General features: G+C 36.0%; 1 protein-coding gene across 1 annotated transcript in view; it reads left to right on the top strand.

Annotated features, from left to right (window-relative positions):
• Window positions 1-22,669, top strand: part of ANXA10 (annexin A10) — a 117,442-nt gene that overhangs the window by 87,368 nt on the left and 7,405 nt on the right. Inside the window, exons 7-9 of the mRNA XM_032332595.1 lie at window positions 20,298-20,351; window positions 20,448-20,541; window positions 21,231-21,326. Coding sequence (XP_032188486.1) covers window positions 20,298-20,351; window positions 20,448-20,541; window positions 21,231-21,326 — 244 coding nt within the window. The remainder of the gene's footprint in view (window positions 1-20,297; window positions 20,352-20,447; window positions 20,542-21,230; window positions 21,327-22,669) is intronic.

The raw sequence follows: 22,669 nt of genomic DNA, 5'->3' as shown, positions 1-22,669 counted from the left end.
CCATGAGTAGATAGAATTTTATTTAGAAAAGACTTCATTGACTTTAAAGAAAAAAAGAATAAATGATAGCTCTTTTAGGGAACAATGGTGGAAGAGTGATACCTAGAAAGAGAAAGATCAAGAAGAAGAAGGCTAGGCTGAGAAAGCTGCTTGAGGACCTGGGGAATCCAGGACTCCACACGTTTAGGTGGAGAATCCAAATCACCAGGTGGAAAACATGGGGTATAACATTGAATGTTCTTTTCTCTGAGCCATTCCAGTATCAATTGTTTCTATGAGTTGCTGGATTTTTTTTAACCTAAACATTTCTATGGCCATTATTGACAAACTCTGAGAGGTTCTTCCTCATCCTTTCTCCTCTTCCACTTTATCTGAAGTGGTATGGTGAACTATATCCTCTCTGAAGGTTGATTCTCTTTTACAGCTCTATTTTGGAAAATTTAGAGATCTAGCAGTCGGTTTGCAGATTGAGTAGCCCACTTTCATTCAGTCTGGATTCATGATGTCTTTGAAAATATCAATCTCTAAGAAACTCAAAGAATTCTAATGTAACCGCTTCCAGGGAATAATGTATACCACTTAGCCATACTCAAACTTCTCTTCTAGACATATTTCTTTGCATCCTTTCACTCTCCCTGACCATACCTCTTGTTTTTCAGTTCCTTGAAAGTCCTCTCAGATAATAAAGATAATCCGATACTTACTGCAGGGTGAGTCTTAAAAGGTGTTTGCCTTTCAAATCTTCTTTAAGTCCCAGCTCACATTGCTTGGGATCGGTGATTTCTGAACTGTTAGAGACACCAAATATCTGGTGTCTTTCTCTCTATTCTCTTTTACTTCTGCTTGCAAACCAGCCAATTATTTACTGAGCTCATCTCTTTCTGGTAATACATAGCCAAAAGCATAAAGTAATGTCATTTCTCAAACTCCCATGGAGACCAGAACAGGTGCTACTGATCAGATTGTAGCTGTCCTCCAAGAAGTGATTCAGAGAATCAGTCTCTTTCCATCTAGTGGCTAATCCCTCTTTCCACTTTCCTTCTAATTTCATCATGCCTGTCCTCAATCTACAGAAGCAGAAAGACACTGGAGGATTGTTCATGGGAATGTTTATGAGTCTCACTGTGATGTCTATCCCTTTTGCTCACATTTCATTGGCTAGACCTCCATCAGATAACTCCCCTTAATACCAAGCATGGCAGTAAGATGATAGTACAGTTCTTTGTCTTCAAAGAAGATGAAACAAGATTGGAGATCAGCTATCAATGTGAAAACAAGACTTGAAAAGCTGCAACCAAAACAGGCCAGTGAACAACAGAAGATGGAAAAATGAAGACACATACAACAATAAGCAGGAAATCTATGAAGATGATTATTTTGGTCATAAAATAGAGAATGTCACAAAGGATAACAATATATAAACAAGGAAACAAATGAAATGACCTGCATTATTTATTAGAAGAACTTTAAAAAAACAACCACTTTCTGAAAGGTAGGACCGGCGGAGAAGTGAATCCAAAGCGAAGGGAAGATAGACCCCAGGAGGAGGGGCCGGCTCCCGAAAAGCGGCGGAGCAACAGAGCACAAAATCAAGACTTTTAAAAGTCTGTTCCGCTGAGGGACATTGCTCCAGAGGCTAAACCGGGGCGAAGCCCACGCGGGGTCAGCGTGGCCTCAGGTCCCGCAGGGTCACAGAAGGATCGGGGGTGTCTGAGTGTCGCAGAGCTTGCGGGTATTGGAATGGGAAAACCGGCTACAGAAACAGAGCTGACAATAAGCTCACAGCTCGGGGTTACCTTGAACCGGTCGCAGGCTCAGTGAGCTCGGAGCGCGGCCGGAGGTCAGGCAGATGGGAGTTACTGGGTACTGTTCTCAGAGGGCGCACTGAGGAGTGGGGGCCTGGGCTCTAGACTCCTCAGGGCCGGAGACCAGGAGGCCGCCATTTGTATTCCCGTCCTCCGGAACTCTATGGAAAGCGCTCAGGGAACAAAAGCTCCTGAAAGCAAACCCGAGCGGATTACTCACCCCGGCCCCGGGTAAGGGCGGTGCAGTTCCACCTGGGGCAAAGACACTTGAGAATCACTACACCAGGCCAGTCCCCCAGAAGATCAACAAGAAATCCAGCCAAGACCAAGTTCACCTACCAAGGAGTGCGGTTTCAATACCAAGGAGAGCAGCAGAATTCCAGAGGAGGAGAAAGCCAAGCACGGAACTCATGGCTTTCTTTCTGTGATTTTTTAGTCTTGCAGTTAATTTAATATTTTTCTTTTTCATTTTTTTCTCTTCTTCTGCTAAATTTTTTTTTAACTTTTACCCTTTTCTTTTTTAACGTTTTTTAACTAGTTTATCTAATATATATATATATATTTTTATACTTTATTCGTTTTCTTTTTTTAATTCTTTTCTTTTTTTTTTTTCTTTCTTTCTTTTTGAACCTCTTTTTATCCCCTTTCACCCCCTCATGTTTTGGGATCTCTTCTGATTTGGTTAAAGCATATTTTCCTGGGGTTGTTGCCACCCTTTTAGTATTTTACTTGCTCCTTCATATACTCTTAGGTGGACAAAATGACAAGGCAGAAAAATTCACCACAGAAAAAAGAACAACAGGCAGTACCAAAGGTTAGGGACCTAATCAATACAGACATTGGTAATATGTCAGATCTAGAGTTCAGAATGACAATTCTCAAGGTTCTAGCCGGGCTCGAAAAAGGCATGGAAGATATTAGAAAAACCCTCTCAGGAGATATAAAAGCCCTTTCTGGAGAAATAAAGGAACTAAAATCTAACCAAGTTGAAATCAAAAAAGCTATTAATGAGATGCAATCAAAAATGGAGGCTCTCACTGCTAGGATAAATGAGGCAGAAGAAAGAATTAGCGATATAGAAGACCAAATGACAGAGAATAAAGAAGCTGAGCAAAAGAGGGACAAACAGCTACTGGACCAGAGAGATTCGAGAGAATAGTGACACCATAAGATGAAACAACATTAGAATAATTGGGATTCCAGAAGAAGAAGAAAGAGAGAGGGGAGCAGAAGGTATACTGGAGAGAATTATGGGGGAGAATTTCACCAATATGGCAAAGGGAACAAGCATCAAAATTCAGGAGGTTCAGAGAATGCCCCTCAAAATCAATAAGAATAGGCCCACATCCTGTCACCTAATAGTAAAATTTACAAGTCTTAGTGACAAAGAGAAAATCCTGAAAGCAGCCCGGGAAAAGAAGTCTGTAACATACAATGGTAAAAATATTAGATTGGCAGCTGACTTATCCACAGAGACTTGGCAGGCCAGAAAGAGCTGGCATGATATTTTCAGAGCACTAAACGAGAAAAACATGCAGCCAAGAATACTATATCCAGCTAGGCTATCATTGAAAATAGAAGGAGAGATTAAAAGCTTCCAGGACAAACAAAAACTGAAAGAATTTGCAAACACCAAACCAGCTCTACAGGAAATATTGAAAGGGGTCCTCTAAGCAAAGAGAGAGCCTACAAGTGGTAGATCAGAAAGGAACAGAGACCATATACAGTAACAGTCACCTTACAGGCAATACAATGGCACTAACTTCATATCTCTCAATAGTTACCCTGAATGTTAACGGGCTAAATGCCCCAATCAAAAGACACAGAGTATCAGAATGGATAAAAAAAAACAAAACCCATCTATATGTTGCCTCCAAGAAACTCATTTTAAGCCCGAAGACACCTCCAGATTTAAAGTGAGGGGGTGGAAAAGAATTTACCATGCTAATGGACATCAGAAGAAAGCAGGAATCGCAATCCTTAAATCAGATCAATTAGATTTTAAGCCAAAGACTATAATAAGAGATGAGGAAGGACACTATATCATACTCAAAGGGTCTGTCCAACAAGAAGATCTAACAATTTTAAATATCTATGCCCCCAACGTGGGAGCAGCCAACTATATAAACCAATTAATAACAAAATCAAAGAAACACATCAACAATAATACAGTAATAGTAGGGGACTTTAACACTCCCCTCACTGAAATGGACAGATCATCCAGGCAAAAGATCAGCAAGGAAATAAAGGCCTTAAACAACACACTGGACCAGATGGACATCACAGATATATTCAGAATATTTCATCCCAGCAACAGAATACACATTCTTCTCTAGTGCACATGGAACATTCTCCAGAATAGATCACATCCTCGGTCCTAAATCAGGACTCAACCGGTATCAAAAGATTGGGATCATTCCCTGCATATTTTCAGACCACAATGCTCTAAAGCTAGAACTCAACCACAAAAGGAAGTTTGGAAAGAACCCAAATACATGGAGACTAACCAGCATCCTTCTAAAGAATGAATGGGTCAACTGGGAAATTAAAGAAGAATTAAAAAAATCATGGAAACAAATGATAAAGAAAATACAACGGTTCAAAATCTGTGGGACACAACAAAGGCAGTCCTGAGAGGAAAATATATAGCGGTGCAAGCCTTTCTCAAGAAACAAGAAAGGTCTCAGGTACACAACCTAACCCTACACCTAAAGGAGCTGGAGAAAGAACAAGAAAGAAACCCTAAGCCCAACAGGAGAAGAGAAATCATAAAGATCAGAGATGAAATCAATGAAATAGAAAACCAAAAAAACAATAGAACAAATCAACGAAACTAGGAGCTGGTTCTTTGAAAGAATTAATAAAATTGATTAACCCCTGGCCAGACTTATCAAAAAGAAAAGAGAAAGGACCCAAATAAATAAAATCATGAATGAAAGAGGAGACATCACAACTAACACCAAAGAAATACAAACTATTATAAGAACATACTATGAGCAACTCTACGCCAATAAATTTGACAATCTGGAAGAAATGGATGCATTCCTAGAAACATATAAACTACCACAACTGAACCAGGAAGAAATAGAAAGCCTGAACAGACCCATAACCAGTAAGAGATTGAAACAGTCATTAAAAATCTCCAAACAAACAAAAGCCCAGGGCCAGACGGCTTCCTGGGGGAATTCTACCAAACATTTAAAGAAGAACTAATTCCTATTCTCCTGAAACTGTTCCAAAAAATAGAAATGGAAGGAAAATTTTCAAACTCATTTTATGAGACCAGCATCACCTTGATGCCCAAACCAGACAAGGATCCCATCAAAAAAGGGAGCTATAGACCAATATCCTTGATGAACACAGATGCGAAAATTCTCACCAAAATACTAGCCATACTAGCCAATAGGATTCAACAGTACATTAAAAAGATTATTCACCACGACCAAGGGATTTATTCCAGGGCTGCAAGTTTGGTTCAACATCCGCAAATCAGTCAATGTGATACAACACATCAATAAAAGAAAGAACAAGAATGATATGATACTCTCAATAGATGCTGAAAAAGCATTTGACAAACTACAGCATCCCTTCCTGATCAAAACTCTTCAAAGTGTAGGGATAGAGGGCACATATCAATATCATCAAAGCCATCTATGAAAAACCCACCGCAAATATCATTCTCAATGGAGAAAAACTGAAAGCTTTTCCGCTACAGCATCCCTTCCTGATCAAAACTCTTCAAAGTGTAGGGATAGAGGGCACATATCAATATCATCAAAGCCATCTATGAAAAACCCACCGCAAATATCATTCTCAATGGAGAAAAACTGAAAGCTTTTCCGCTAAGGTCAGGAACACGGCAGGGATGTCCATTATCACCACTGCTATTCAACATAGTACTAGAAGTCCTAGCCTCAGCAATCCGACAACAAAAGGAAATTAAAGGCATCCAAATCGGCAAAGAAGAAGTCAAATTATCACTCTTCGCAGATGATATGATACTATATGTGGAAAACCCAAAAGACTCCACTCCAAAACTGCTAGAACTTATACAGGAATTCAGTAAAGTGTCAGGATATAAAATCAATGCACAGAAATCAGTTGCATTTCTCTACATCAACAGCAAGACAGAAGAAAGAGAAATTAAGGAGTCAATCCCATTTACAATTGCACCCCAAACCATAAGATACCTAGGAATAAACCTAACCAAAGAAGCTAAGAATCTATACTCAGAAAACTATAAAGTACTCATGAAAGAAATTGAGGAAGACACAAAGAAATGGAAAAATGTTCCATGCTCCTGGATCGGAAGAATAAATATTGTGAAAATGTCTATGCTACTAAAGCAATCTACACATTTAAAGCAATTCCTATCAAAATACCATCCATCTTTTTCAAAGAAATGGAACAAATAATTCTAAAATTTATATGGAACCAGAAAAGACCTCGAATAGCCAAAGGGATATTGAAAAAGAAAGCCAAAGTTGGTGGCATCACAATTCCGGACTTCAAGCTCTATTACAAAGCTGTCATCATCAAGACAGCATGACACTGGCACAAAAACAGACACATAGATCAATGGAACAGAATAGAGAGCCCAGAAATAGACCCTCAACTCTATGGTCAACTAATTGTCGACAAAGCAGGAAAGAGTGTCCAATGGAAAAAAGACAGCTTCTTCAATAAATGGTGTTGGGAAAATTGGACAGCCACATGCAGAAAAATGAAATTGGACCATTTCCTTACACCACACACGAAAATAGACTCAAAATGGATGAAGGACCTCAATGTGCGAAAGGAATCCATCAAAATCCTTGAGGAGAACACAGGCAGCAACCTCTTTGACCTCAGCCGCAGCAACATCTTCCTAGGAACATCGCCAAAGGCAAGGGAAGCAAGGGCAAAAATGAACTATTGGGATTTCATCAAGATCAAAAGCTTTTGCACAGCAAAGGAAACAGTTAACAAAATCAAAAGACAACTGACAGAATGGGAGAAGATATTTGCAAACGACATATCAGATAAAGGAGTAGTGTCCAAAATCTATAAAGAGCTTAGCAAACTCAACACCCAAAGAACAAATAATCCAATCAAGAAATGGGCAGAGGACATGAACAGACATTTTTGCAAAGAAGACATCCAGATGGCCAATAGACACATGAAGAAGTGCTCCATATCACTCGGCATCAGGGAAATACAAATCAAAACCTCAATGAGATATCACCTCACACCAGTCAGAATGGCTAAAATCAACAAGTAAGGAAATGACAGATGCTGGCGAGGATGCGGAGAAAGGGGAACCCTCCTACACTGTTGGTGGGAATGCAAGCTGGTGTACCACTCTGGAAAACAGCATGGAGGTTCCTCAAAATGTTGAAAATAGAAATGCCCTATGACCCAACAATTGCACTACTGGGTATTTACCCTAAAGATACAAATGTAGTGATCCGAAGGGACACGTGCACCCAAATGTTTATAGCAGCAATGTCCACAATTGCCAAACTATGGAAAGAACCTAGATGTCCATCAACAGATGAATGGATAAAGAAGAGTGGTATATATACACAATGGAATACTATGCAGCCATTAAAAGAAATGAAATCTTGCCATTTGCGACAACATGGATGGAACTAGAGCGTATCATGCTTAGCGAAATAAGGCAAGCAGAGAAAGACAACTATCATATGATCTCCCTGATATGAGGAAGTGGTGATGCAACATGGGGGCTTAAGGGGGTAGGAGAAGAATAAATGAAACAAGATGGGATTGGGAGGGAAACAAACCATAAGTGACTCTTAATCTCACAAAACAAACTGAGGGTTGCTGGGGGGAGGGGGGTTGGGAGAAGGGGGGTGGGGTTATGGACATTGGGGAGGGTATGTGCTTTGGTGAGTGCTGTGAAGTGTGTAAACCTGGCGATTCACAGACCTGTACCCCTGGGGATAGAAATATATGTTTATAAAAAATTAAAAATTAAAAAAAAAAGATTAAAGGAAACTAAAAAAAAAAGAACTTTATAAAGTAAATGTCTTTACATTTTTATTCATGCTTTGTGTTTTTTGACATATCCATATCATGACACCACTTTAAATGATCTTTAAAGATAACTGTGTGGAAGTTTCTTGGCCCTACTCCTAATCTTACCTGTAGAATGATAGTGTTTATTATACTATATACTATATATACATTATATATATATATATATATATTTATATATAACCTACAATTTTAATCTGAATATATTAGATATATTTTAAATTTCTATATAACTAATCCCATCATGAATAATTAATTCAATGAGATTTTAAAAACTCCATTTTAATCTTTTATTCTTTCTGTTTCTTTCTTGGCCTAGATAAACAATGAATGTGTAAAAAAAAAAAAATTAGTCCAACATTTACTTGTATTTGCTTGATTAATTGCTGTGTTGTTCCACAAGCAAAATTCAAAAGTGCTAGTATGGAAGCTAGTATGGAAGTAATCGTTTCTCATGAGACCTCTCACTGAACCTACTCTTCAAAGCCTCCTTCTGCTCCATAGGAATTGCCCTCCTCCAAGCCTGTCCTATGTATTTCTATTCTATCTTAGCATATAATGTGGAATGTGTTTACACATCCACCTCTCCCAGTAGCTTTAGTATCCCAATCATGAGAACTATGTCCTATTCAACTTTATAGTCTTAGAACAAGGGTTTATGTATGATACATGGAAATCAAGTCAGATTTTTTTGAAAGTAAATGCTGCAAAGAGCAAATTATTTTAAAAGTCTGAGTGAATATATAATGGATAAAAGACCTCAACATGAGGCAGGAATCCATCAGAATCCTAGAGAAGAACATAGGCAGTAATCTCTTTGACATGAGTCACAGCAACTTCTTTCAAGATATGTCTCCAAAGGCAAAGGAAACAAAAGTGAAAATGAACTTTTGGGATTTTGTCAAGATCAAAAGCTCATGCACAGCAAAAGAAACAGTCAATAAAATAAAGAGGCAACCCATGGAATAGGAGAAGATATATGCAAATGACAGTACAGACCAAGGGCTGATATCCAAGATCCATAAAGAACTTCTCAAACTCAACACATACAAAACAGATAATCATGTCAAAAAATGGGCAGAAGACATGAACAGACACATCTCCAAAAAAGACATACAAATGGCTAACAGACACATGAAAAAAAGTTTATCATCACCACATTGAGATGCTGCCTTATACCAGTTAGAAAGGCAAAAATTAACAAGACAGGAAACAACAAATGTTGGAGTGGTTGTGGAGAAAGGGGAACCCTCTTACACTATTGTTGGGAATGCAAGTTGGTACAACTACTTTGGAAAACAGTGTGGAGATTCCTCAAAATTTTGAAAATAGAGCTACCCTATGACCCTGCAATTGCACTACTGGGTATTTACCTCCAAAGATACAGATGTAGTGAAAAGAAGGGCCAGATGTACCCCAATGTTCATAGCAGCAATAGCCACAGTCACCAAACTGTGGAAAGAATCAAGATGTCCTTCAACAGACGAATGGATAAAGAAGATATGGTCCATATATACAATGGAGTATTATGCCTCCATCAGAAAGGATGAATACCCAACTTTTGTATCAATATGGATGGGACTGGAAGAGATTATGCTGAGTGAAATAAGTCAAGCAGAGGAAGTCAATTATCATACGGTTTCACTTATTTGTGGAGCGTAAGAAATAACATGGAAGACATGAGGAGATGGAGAGGAGAAGTGAGTTGGGGGAAATTGGAGGGGGAGACAAATCATGAGAGACTGTGGAGTCTGAGAAACAAACTGAGGGTTTTGGAGGGGAGGGGAGTGGGAGATTGAGTGAGCTTGGTGGTGGGTATTATGGATGGCACATAGTGCATGGAGCACTGGGTGTGGTGCATAAGCAATGAATTCTGGGACATTGCAAAGAAATTTTTAAAAAATAAAAAATTTTTTAAAAGTCTGAGTAAATAAAGTTCAATGCTTGCTAAAGTAAGAGGCTTCATATACAATGGGTTTGTACCAAGGTTCTGGAGAGTGAGCATCATTCACACATCTGGAGAAGAGGAGGGAAGGTGGTTCAGGGTGAATGGAGAGGTCCTGCATGAGCATACAAGCTGGCTTGAAGGACTCCTGCTTAATAGGAAAAATTTGTCTGATTAAATTGCTGGTTGAGATGCCAGGTTGACAAGGTTCTTGTAAGCAGTAGAGAGCCACAAGGACATATTTTCGGCAGCATGTGAGATGATTGGGAAGATTTTATCTATTATCATCTCTGTGTAAGCAGGAAAAAAAATTAAGTTGCATACGTCATGATAATTTACTACAACAAATAGAAAGAAACTTATAGTGAGAGCCTCACGTATGACTTAATTTAAGAGAATCTGACTTATTAAAAATAAAAACTGACTTCCCCTTTTTATCATCTTTAAGTCTTAATTCCATTCTTTTTGAGTTCATATTGATCAAATCAAACAGATATAACCTGAATATATGCTGAAGTGAGACAAGAAACAATGAGAAGTCTCAGCAGGAGACAAAGAAAACATGTATTTAGGCAAGAAAAAGCTATTAAAAATTCCTCTCTTTTATGACTCAGATTGTCTTACTGGCCATCTTTCAGCAGGAAGCAAAGTTAGAATTCTTGATATTCCGCTAAGATTAAAGAATAAAAAGAAAGAAGGAAGCATTCAGTTTAGGGAAAAAATAAAGAATACTGGGTGTGGTGCATAAACAACAAATGCTGGAACACTGAAAAGAAATAAAATAAAATAAAATAATGGAAAAAAAAGAATATTCCCCAGCTTTTCAGGAAAATAGACCCACAGCCATATGCTGATTTTTCCCCAAAATTACAAATTCAAGTAATTTTTAAAGATTTTACTTATTTATTTGATGGGGGGTACACAAATAGGGGGATTGAGAGGCAGAAGCAGGATTCTCTGTCAAGCAGAGAGCTCAATGTGGGGCTCAATCCAAGGACCCCGAGATCATGACCTGAGCGGAAGGTAGAAACTTTAGGATTGAGCCACCCGGGCACCGCTACAAATTCAAATATTTACAGAGATTTCTATTTTTTTAATTCTATAACAAAACAAAGTTTCTTAAACTTTTCTGAAGTTAAGTATTGTATTACTACACACAAGAGAGATAAAAATTAAGAATTGTTTCTACTTGTCTAGAACTAGTGTGTATACAAAAGTAGTTAGAAAGCATCAGAATTATTAAAGAATTTTTCCTTTAAGAAGTCAATAGCAGTGAATTATTGCTTCATTTTCCTTCTTTTCTTGTTATGTTATTTTTCTGTCTTCCTCATTCAGGGTGGATTAACATGTCTATCAAACACAGGTGGTATGGTTTCCCTTAATATGTGTCCTTTGTGATTAAAAACTTCATTGTTGTACTTCACACCTATTTTGTATGATTGAATTCAAGAATTAATAAATATATTAGATTGGCACACTAACTCTCCACTCATTGCCAGACAACATGGATTTTAATTATTTTATATTCTTATATGTGGTATGGGTGTGTGTGCCCAAGTTGTTGTCAGTTTTGAATTAGGAATAAAAATTTCTCAGGAAAACATTGCTGAGAAAGCCAAGTATTAACTGTACCAGATCAAGGAGATATTGGTAATTTGGACTAATTGGATTTCTTCAAATTGTTCACTTGAAAAAGATGATATAGTACTAAGCAAATCCACTTTCAATTAAATTTAAAATTTTCAGGAGCTCCTGGAGGGCTTAGTTGGTTAAGTGTCTGCCTTCAGCTTAGGTTATGGTCCCAGGGTCCTTGTGATGAGCCCCCAATATGCTGAAAGCACCAAAGTGCTGAATCATTGTGTCATTACATTAATATTATACTATGTATTAACTAACTGGAATTTAAACAAAAATTTCTTGAAATTCTCTCAATTTAAAAAGGTTATAATTCTTTAAATTTTCAACAAGTAATGCTACAAAATATAAATTAAAAGAACAATTTCCCAGTCAGAAATTCATATTGGCATAGGCATTGCCCTAATAAAGAAAAGCCAACATCCCATTGTAAATCCATAAGTTGAATCCTAATATCAAACAAGTTTTTATTTTCTTAATATTCAAATAGAAAATTATTTCAATTTATTGATGAAAAATATACATTGTCTGGTAGGAAATAAAATTTATTTTATTAGGATAACTTTGTATTCCATTAAAGCTATATCACAGTCCAGTTTCTCTCAAATCCTGCTTCCTTCCTCTCCTTTCCATAAGTGTTTCTCCCAAGAACACTCCATAATAAATAAGACATGTGCTGATCTCCATATCAGAGTCAGCTTTCCAAGGAATCCAAAGGCTATATCCCCACCATGTAGAGACAAGGAGACCCAGGTTTAGAGGGATTATGTTTACATATCTACTGAATGAGAGGGACAATATGAAAACAGGCCTAAGTACTATCACCCCATTGTTTAAATCTAATTTCTATCTTCAGCCCCATTTGACTCCACTCCAGTTCTACTTCTATTTGATAAAATGTCAATGACCAATACCCAAATAACCTCTTAAAATTTCTCTACCTCTTAAATAGTTGAGCTATAAATCACTTAGAGGTACTGACCTCTCAGAATCAGAATTGCAGTGGATTTTTTTAAAGCAAAGATTCTTATATTCCAGAAAAAAAAAAAAGTTCTGAAAATTAAGCATGACAGAAAATAAGTCATGAGGGAAATAATCAGTGAACAATGTCTTCTCAATGTAATAAGGCAATCAATCTTATTAATAATTGTGGTTCCTTTTCCATGAAATTAAATAATAATGCTTATTATTGATAAAGTATATATGTGTTTATGCATATTTATATATAGTAATATTATCTATATAGACATACATATTTTAAAACAATGCACTAATTTATGTTAACATGGTTTTACCTAATTTGGATTATGACTTTATAGTATAAAGTATTATTAATTAATTTCAGTTTCTAGAGTTGGAACATTAAATTGTGTTTGTGTGTTTAACTTTGAAATAGCTTTTCAATGTAGTAAAGTTTTTCCTTCCAATAGAGAACATCAAAAAATGAGGGTGAATAGAAACCTAGATTTTATAAGAAGCCAAGGAAAAATAATTAAGTTTACTTAAGGATTAAATACTTATAAGGTTTCATAGTACATTTCTCTTAAAATGTAAAACAAATTTTACAAGTATAAAACAATATGCATTTCATAGAAATTACTTATATTACTATAGAAAAATGGAAGTAAAAAGAGGTATCTTAGTATAATTTCCTCTAATAATAGTCTTTTTGAAGATCAGAAGTCTCATGTTAATCCATACTTCTTATGTATAAATAATTATACATATAATTAAATGAACAATTTCTCTTAGTTTTTTTAATATTTTAAAGATTTCCCATTGACTCCCAACTTCTACATTAATGGTTCTTCTGTTTGGAGCCTCTGATTTACCATTTGGATTAGTAAATCTAGAAGGTTGGGAAAAGATAAAAAGTGAGTTAGGGAACGGAAAAGTTTATCATTGCCCCTCACCACTATCTGTGGTGTAAATCACTTCAGAGAGAAACTGGCTAGACATTTTACAAAAAGGAAATGGAATTCCTTCCTAAAGGTTGTGCAATTTAGATTGATGATTCCAGCCAGATAACTGAGGGTTACTTCAGTGTGAACAAATTTCTTCTACCCTGTAGTTGGAATCGTTATTCTCTTTCTCAATCTCTCTATGTCTGTCTTTGTCTTTCTCTTCCTCAATCTCCCTTTTTCTCATATATAGATGATTTTCCTCTTAGCCATGGTTGTATTTCCTTATATTTATTATTTACCTTCTTGAGATTCAGATGAGATTTACTTTGTAAATTAAGGAATGTGAACCATTCTTCCCTCAATTCTCTTCCAACACAAATATTCTAAAATTCGATTATTTTAATTACATCCACTACTTCCATCTGCATTTATTTGACTCTCAGAATCCAAGTAAAGACTGTCTGTGGCTTTCAACTTCTTAACATCATGAAAATCAGGCACATCTCTTTTGTGAATTAATAGAGACCAAGAGAATTGGAGCATAGGAACCTTAAGATATTCATGAAATGGAAAGTGTTGAGAATTATTGTCATATTTTTCTGGGAGAGAAGATTTTTTACTTAATCTTAAAGTATTTTCCAAAAGGGATATTTATAATAAGGAAACAACTCAGCTGGAACACCTTCTTCTTGAAAACTAATGCCAATCATTAAATGGGCTTACAACATTCCATGCTTGCTTTTATTAACTAGATTTATGGGAGATGTAATTATCTGTCAAATAGTAAAAAATTAATCACTTGGAGATTAATTAATGTGCAAATCACACAGGAGATGATAAATGTTCTCAAGGAAGGGGTGGAAATGACCCAACTGAATGCTTACTCATCATAGCTGTTAGGATTTTCCTTACGATGGTTTCTCAAACTTGTACAGCAAGACTTCTGGGGATGTTATTGCCATCAGATTTCAGTAATCATCTGTAGTCAACTTACACATTTCAAATATTTTCAGCTAGATTCTCATTCCCTTAACATCTTTTTTTCACAGTTTTATTTTGCCCCAACTCAAATTCTGTACTCATATATACCATTTCTCTGTTAGACACACCATGTTGTTATCTTAGGCTTTTTACATGACAGCTTGACTCTGACAGTGGAAAAAGCTAAAACACAAACCTACCTATTCACATTTTTAAATCTACCAGTCTGCTTAAAGTGCTTTTGGTAATTAACTGCACAAAAAAGTAAACAGACAAGCACCACTTCAAGTTCGATGTCAAAACTTACATTTCAAAAATATTTCATTTCTGCACAGAGAACTGCAGAAATTTCTTAAATATTTCTCACAAACTTTGTAAGGGTAGGTGTTTACTTAGCCATGTAGTTTGGTCAGAAATCACTAAGAAAATTTCAATGATCCATAAAATTTTCCTGCATCTACTAACTGACCTTTTATTATTATTATTTTTTTAATTCCAGTGTGGTTAACATACAGTGTTATATTAGTTATATTAGACCTTTTTTTATTATTCTTTTTTAATTCCAGTGTGGTTAACATACAGTGTTATATTAGCTTCAGCTCTGCAATATAGTGATTCAACAATTTCATGTATTGACTCAGTACTCATCAAGATAAATGTACTCTTAATCCCCTTCAACTATTTCATACATCCTCCACCGGTAACCATCCATTTGTTCTCTATATTTAAAAGTCTGTTTTTTGGTTTGTCCCTTTTTTTCCCTTTGTTCATTTGTTTTGTTTCTTAAATCCCATGTGTGAGTGAAATTGTGTGGTATTTGTCTTTCTCTGACTGGCTTATTTTGCTTAGCATTATACTCTCTAGCTAGATTCATATCTTTGCAAACAGTAAGATCTCATTCTTTTTATGAATGAGTTATATCCCATTGTGTATATATAGCACATCTTCTTTATTCATTCATCTACTGATGGTCACTTCGACTGCTTCTATAGTTTGGCTGTTGTAAATAATGCTGCAATAAGCATAGGAGTGCTTACAACCCTCCAAATTAATGTTTTCATATTCTTTAGCTAAACACCCAGAGTAGTGCAACTAATGGGTCACAGGGTAGCTTTATTTTTAATTTTTTGAGGAACCACTATATTATTTCACAGTGGCTACACCAGTTAGGATTCTTGATGCATTCTCTGCATCAAGGTTTCTTTTTCTCCACATCCTTGCCAACACTTGCTTCTTGAGGGTTTTATTTTAGCCATTCTGACAAGTGTGAGATGATACCTAATTGTGGTTTTTATTTTCCCTGATGATGAGTGATATTGAGTAGTATCTTCTCATGCCTCTGATGGTCATATGGATGTATTCTTTGGAGAAGTGTCTGTTCAGGTCTTCTGCCCATTTTTAAATTGGATTTACTTGGGGGTTTTTTGGTGTTAAGTTGTATAAGTTCTTTACATGTCTTGGATGCTAACCTTTCATTGGATATGTCATTTGGAAATATCTTCTTCCATTCAGTAGGTTGTCTTTTGGCTTAGTTGGTTGTTTCCTTCAGTGTGCAGAAGCATTAAACTTTGATGTAGTCCCAGTACTTTATTTTTTCTTTCACTTCCCTTGCCTCAGGAGACATATCTAGAAGGATGTTGTTATGACCAATATCAGAAAAATTACTATCTTTGTTCTCTTCTGGAGTGTTTAAGTTTTCAGGTCTCACATTTATGTCCTTAATTCATTTTGAGTGTATTTTTGTTTATGGTGCAAGAAAGCAGTCCAGTTTCATTTTTTTCAAATGCAGCTGTCCAGTTTTCCCAATACCATTTTTTGAAGGGATTGACTTTTTCCCATTGGATATTCTTTCCTGCTTTGTTGAAGTTTAATTGACCATATAATTGTGAGCTTATCTCTGGACTTTCTATTCTGGTCCATTGATCTATAAAAATCTGTTGTATTTCTATACACTAATACTGAAGCAGGAGAAAGAAATGAAAACAATGACATTCACAATTGCACAAAAAATAATAAGATACCTAGGAATAAACTTCACCACAGAAGCGAATGACCTGTAGTCTGAAAAAATGTAAAACACTGATGAAAGAGATTGAAGACAACATAAAGAAATGGGAAGACAGGGGCACCTGGGTGGCTCAGTGGGTTAAGCTGCTGCCTTCACCTCAGGTCATGATCTCAGGGTCCTGGGATCGAGTCCCACATCGGGCTCTCTGCTCGGAAGGGAGCCTGCTTCCCTCTCTCTCTCTCTCTCTGCCTGCCTCTCCATCTACTTGTGATTTCTCTCTGTCAATAAAATCTTTAAAAAAAAAAAAAAAGAAAAGAAATGGGAAGACAGTCCATGCTTATGGAGTGCAAATATCGTTAAAATGTCTACACTACCCAAAGCAATCTACAGATTTAATGGAATGCTTATCAAAATACCAACCACATTTTTCATAGAACTAGAACAAACAATCTTAAAATTTGTGTGGAACCAGAAAAGACCCCAAACAGTGAAAGCACTCTCAAGGAAGAAAAACAAGAGTGGAAGTATCAAAATTCCAGACTTCAAGTTATATTACAAAGCTATATTAATATAACTGATCTTTGAATTCTGTTATCTAAAAATTATTTCTTTAGCTTTCCTGCATTCATTTAGTATTGATTTAAATAGTATTTGTCAAGTGCCTACAATGTGCCAAGCATGATTCCAGGCAACAGAGAATTGTCAGTGAACAAGAGACAAAGACCTCATCAGTGTTTGAGAAGCTTACATTCTAATGGGGGAATAGGAAAAATTCAAGAGAAATCTAACAAACAGGTACATTATATAGAATGTTAGAAGGCAGTGAGAAATATGGCAGAGGAGAATAATGGAAATGGACATCTTGAGGCTGGGCATAGTAGGTAGGTTGCAGTATTACATAGAATGGTCAGATAAATCTCATTGAGAAGAGGTTATATGAGCAAACATTTGGAAAAAATGTGTTGACAAATGAGTGGTGATGATAGGACATTCCAGGCAAAGGGAAAAGTTACGGGAAAATTCTAGGACAAGGGAATGGCTGCCAGTTGTGAAGAATAGCAAGAAGAGCAGCTGGTGCCATCTGAGCAAGCCAAGGAAATGTTCTATAATAGTGGCAATGTCAGAAAGGTAACAGGTGATGAAATTTGGTCAAATCTGTAGCCTCGTAAGGATTTTTACTTCTGTTCTGAATGAAATGGGGAGAGGAGAATCATTACTGGATTTTGAGAGAAACGATGATATGACCTTATGCTTTAAAGTGTTCACACTAGATGCAATGTTGACAATAAAGTAGGGAGAAACGTAGGATAGAAACAAGCCTGTAAGGATGCTACCAGCAAAGAATTTTGTCAATATTAATTTGGACCCATAGGAGAGCACTGGCAGTGATGAAAAGTGCCCAGATTCTGCATGTATTTTGAAGGTAGTGTCTATATTATTTCCTGAGAAATTAGGTGTAGCATATGTAAAAAAGAAGGAATAAAATGTTACTCAATTCTTAAGTCTGAGCAGTAGGAATGATGGAGTTGTCATAAACCGAGATGTGGAGGTTTATAAGAGGTTTTTGAGTTTGAGGGAAACCAGGAAATAGATTTTGAACATGTTTTGTCTAATATGTATATTAGAAATCCAAGTGAAGATGTTCGGTTGGCAACTGGAATATATGCACCTGAGATTCAGATGGTAGATCTAAGCTAGTAATGTCAAATTGGATATCATTACAACATAGATGGAATATAAAGCCACAAGAACAGGATTAACAAGGGAAGGACTGTAGATGCCAACAAGAGCAGTACCAAAAACTGAGTACTAAAACTTTCCAGTATTTAAGAGATTAAAAAGTAAAGGGGACCAATACACAAGATTGAGAAGGAAGTAGAAGGAAGGAGAATGAGAGTGCAGATTCTAGAAGCCCGGAGATGAAGACATAGCAAGGAGGAGAGTGAGCAATTACATCAAATCCTACTGATGGTCAAATAAGAGGAAGACTATGAATTACCATGAAAAGTTTATGTTATTAAAGAAATGGCATATACCCATAGAAGATATAGCATATTTATTGCTTTTAATCATTTGTTGCTTGAGCAAATTAAAATCATAAGGGACTGACCAAAGGATATTATCTGAAAATATTGAATTCTTTAGGCTAAGGGGAGAGTATAGTAACCAAATCTCAGGCCAGAAATGGTACTGAAATTTAAAAGTTTGTATCAACTTTTCCTTAGCTGGACACTTCTAAGTGATACACAACTTCCAAGTTATGATTAAACATATTAACTCTTCTAGGGCTACATTTACTTACAAAAGTTTGTAGTTTATTTATTTCTCTATGAATAAGTTGATCTTTCTCATATGCTTCCAGCTTTGGGTTAGCAAGGGGAAAAGCCTAGTATTTAATTTAATATAGCAAATTTAATCCATATAATACTTTGAATAGTCAATGCGAGTGTATGTTCAATATCATTTACACAGTTATTGATTAAACACACAACTCTCATATTTCTGACCCTCCCCTCTCCTTCTCACCAAGAGAACACTTGGTGGAGAGAAATCTGAATATTTAGGAGCTAGTTTATGAGAGTGATAATGCCTCGGGTCATTAAGATATTTCCTGCATCCTTGCTCATCTTGGTTTTGGAATGGTAGTTCTGGACAACTCTGGACATGTAGGTGATGAGATATAGAAGTCCACAGTATGAGCATTTTTCAAAATCAGCTGCCAAACCATACAGCTGGTTAATTTACTATCTTTTTTGTCTCAATTTTGTCAGAGCCAAGTAAACTTCTATGTTGCTTTAGCCTCATCTTTCCTCTTACTGGAACTAAAGAATCTCCCTAAGTTCTCAGTCTCACATAGTCTATCAATGTGATCTACTTTATAGCTCCTGGCTACTAGAACAATCTGTCCCTGCTATGGCCCTAAACAACTCCATCTGTCAAGCTTCCCAACCAGGTTCTAGCTAACATGCAAGTTCCTCTGTTAGAAGCAGATAAGAAATTTGGAGCCCATTGATGCTACTTAGGGATTGAGATCAATTCAAGAGAGTTGTATTTAGGACTTCCCTCTGTTTGATCTTGCTATATCACTGAGTTCCTAGCAATGTGGTTATTTCAAGAGTCCAAAAAGATGATAGGATCAGAAGCCACTGTATTCTCAATGTTCTCTCAGCATAGTTAAACAAGAAAGAAATAGGAAGAGAAGGAAAAAAAAGAAAGAAAGAGAAAAAGGGAGAGAGGGAGGGAGGAGAAAAAAATAAAGAAGAAGAAGAGAAAGAAGAGAAGAGAAGGGAAGGGAAAAGAAAAAGCCTTCCCTCCAGATCTCAAGCCAAGGGCAATAGTAAACGAATGGTCTAATCGCATGTCTCTTTGAACTCTTCCACCCAGACCGTATAGTCATAATCCTTGGAGATCAGAAGCTCCTGCACTGGCTAGCCCTCCTTCCCTCCTGTTTGTAATGGAATCTCTAATCAACTTGGCCATATTTATTCTTTATATGATAAATGGGTGGGAGTGATGGTCATGATACAAATTTGTAAAATATTCTTACTCCACAAAATCTGGATTTCTTTATTATTTTGTTGCATGTATCCTATTTGACAAGGTAGAGACTGAATATTAACTCATTCTTTCTCTCTGCATTTTCACTCCAACAACGTTAAATCCAATAGTACTACCCACTGCCAGGCCTTGGATGATGCCCAGTTTGATGGGAAGAAGACACTGCACAGAGAGTCATAAGAGTAAAAACACTTCAATGCCTTTGAAAGATTACCACTGGTGCAAAGAAAAGATTAAACCCACATTTTTAAAAAGGACCTATGTTTCATATAATATTCAACAAATGTAGACTAATTTCAAATAATGATAGAATTTTTTAAGAAATTACCAATGTTTTTGGTGATTCAAAGATTTTTGTCCCAATAATCCTATATGGGTTGTTAATTAAGAAAATTGACAAGGGAAAACCTGTGCTTATTTTACAGGGAACCAGAGAGGAAGGATATACAGACCCTGCTATGGCTGCTCAGGATGCAATGGTAACTAGAACCAGATCTCAAAGGGACTATGAAAAACCTTTGTTAAAATGGTCTGTGGTGGTTATGGGGCTACTTCCTAGCAATATGATGTTTCAGGTCCTGTGGGAAGCCTGTCAGCAGAAGACAGGAGAACACAAAACCATGCTGCAAATGATCCTGTGCAACAAAAGCTATCAACAACTGTGGCTTGGTAATTATTAATCAGGTTTCTTTTCAGCTACTTAACTGATAGTTTAATAGAAAGCAAGTAGTTAACTAGAAGGGGAAAAAAGGGAAATGTTACATATAGAGGAAAGTCAGTGATCACAAAGGTACTTATTTTGAATTATATTTATACAGAATGTCTTATCTAATGACATTACTAAGGAATGATTTTTTTCTTATAATTTTATTTTTTCCAAAAATTGAATTATATAAACTTAAATATTGAATCTTTCAAAATCATCTCTATTTCTGATGGAGAACTTACCCAAATAAATTAGCTATTTTCTATTAGGCGTATTAGATGTTTTCTTGAAGAGAATATAGTAATCATGGTTTAACTAGTTCATTACAAGTCAAGGAGATTATTATTAATGTCATGATTTATGTGAAGCCATCATATTTGTCTTAGAGGTACACTCATATTAGCTTGTATATTGTTTGGCTTCTATACTTTTCTGTTTCTTTCAGTTAAAAAAATTGTTTTTTTTTTCTACATATATAAAACACTATAAAAATTGTGAAAGATAGCCTACTCCAACTCAACCTGTACCCCTATACTTTACTTTCATTATGTGTAACAAGCTAACCAATATTTATATTTTAAATTTACAATATTTATATTTTAAAATCATAATATGTACAAAATCTCCTTTGAATTATATGAATTTGTTGAAGTTTTCCAGGAATTTCAAAATATTTCTGGGCAAGACATAGTAGATGCCATTAATGAATGCTATGATGGATACTTCCAAGAGTTGCTAGTTGCAATTGGTGAGTAATGATTTATTTGGTGTACAGCAGACCTTGGATTCCACAATAAGTGCTGATTAGCTCTGATTGAATTAAACATGCATGACTTTGCTCTTCATTGAGTTACTTTCTCTGAATTTAATTATTTAGTGAAGATGTTAACTCTATAGAGGAAAAGCACATTAGCTACTCATACAATGCACTAAACTGGCAACTTGATAACTTGAATGAACAAATACCCTTCCCTAATAGCTGGTTCAACTTTCATACTGGGAAACATTGAAATCTCACTCTCTCAGGTAACTGGGATCTCACACCTTTGAATTCATTTATATGTACTGATTTCCATTCCCTTGTTAAAAAGCAGATAAATGCTAGAAATTTGGCTTCCTTTTCTCCAAGTGGAAGAGTCTTTTTGTCATCATCTTTAATATATTGCCTTTAGGAGTAAGTTCTACCATAAACAAAAATTTACCAAGTTGTAACTCAATAGTGATTTCTCCAGGCTATTGTGAAAGGAACATACTTCCATCTCTTTTCTAAGAAAAGATATCTTCCCATAGAGAGGAAAACAGTGGCAGTTTTCCATAACAACTACTATGAAACCACTATGCTGTACCTTGTTCTGTGCTGTGACTTGACAGCATACATTGTAGGAACTACAAACAAAACGTCTTTGTGAAATGTCCCCATAAAGAACACACATCAAGTAACCACTTACATTTGTTGAATAAATGTATATTATGATTTTCCATTCCTAGAATGGCACAAACATACATGGGCATTTGAGATGGCAAGAAACATAATTTTTATATCTTAGCTTCTAAAGGAGTTTCAAGCTAGGGTTCCATTAAAAAGGTTTGGTGGGGTCTATGAAATCCTTAAAATACTATATAATATATGAGTATGAAAATAGTTTAATAACATATCACACTGCAACTCATTTAACAAGGCCAAGGAGGCTAATTGACTACTTCAAAGTCCATCAACTAATGAGCAACAAAGTTATGACTAGAACCCATGTCATTTGAATTCCAAGATTGTTCTCTTTCCACTATATACCAAACCACAAACAAAGCAGTAGGTAAGAGGAAATGGTGGACATGAGAAATAGCAAAAAATAATTTAACTGATTCATTCATTTATTCATTTATTGAGTCATCCACTATTGTGGCCATTGATGTAGGCTGTGCAAATGGAACAGTAAAACAACAATAAAAGCAACAACAAAAGCTCTTTCTCCTGAAAGTGTCCACATTCTAGCAGAGACTCAAGAGTGTTCTATGAAGTTCACAGTTATACATAAATGTAAAAGATGAAGGCATGGTCTTACAACCTAAAATTATCATTTGAACTGTAGAGAA

Source organism: Mustela erminea, chromosome 2 (genome assembly GCF_009829155.1).
Source record: "Mustela erminea isolate mMusErm1 chromosome 2, mMusErm1.Pri, whole genome shotgun sequence".
Lineage (NCBI taxonomy): Eukaryota > Metazoa > Chordata > Mammalia > Carnivora > Mustelidae > Mustela > Mustela erminea.
Note: the sequence above shows the minus strand (reverse complement) of the source record. Positions and strands in the feature narration are given on the sequence as shown.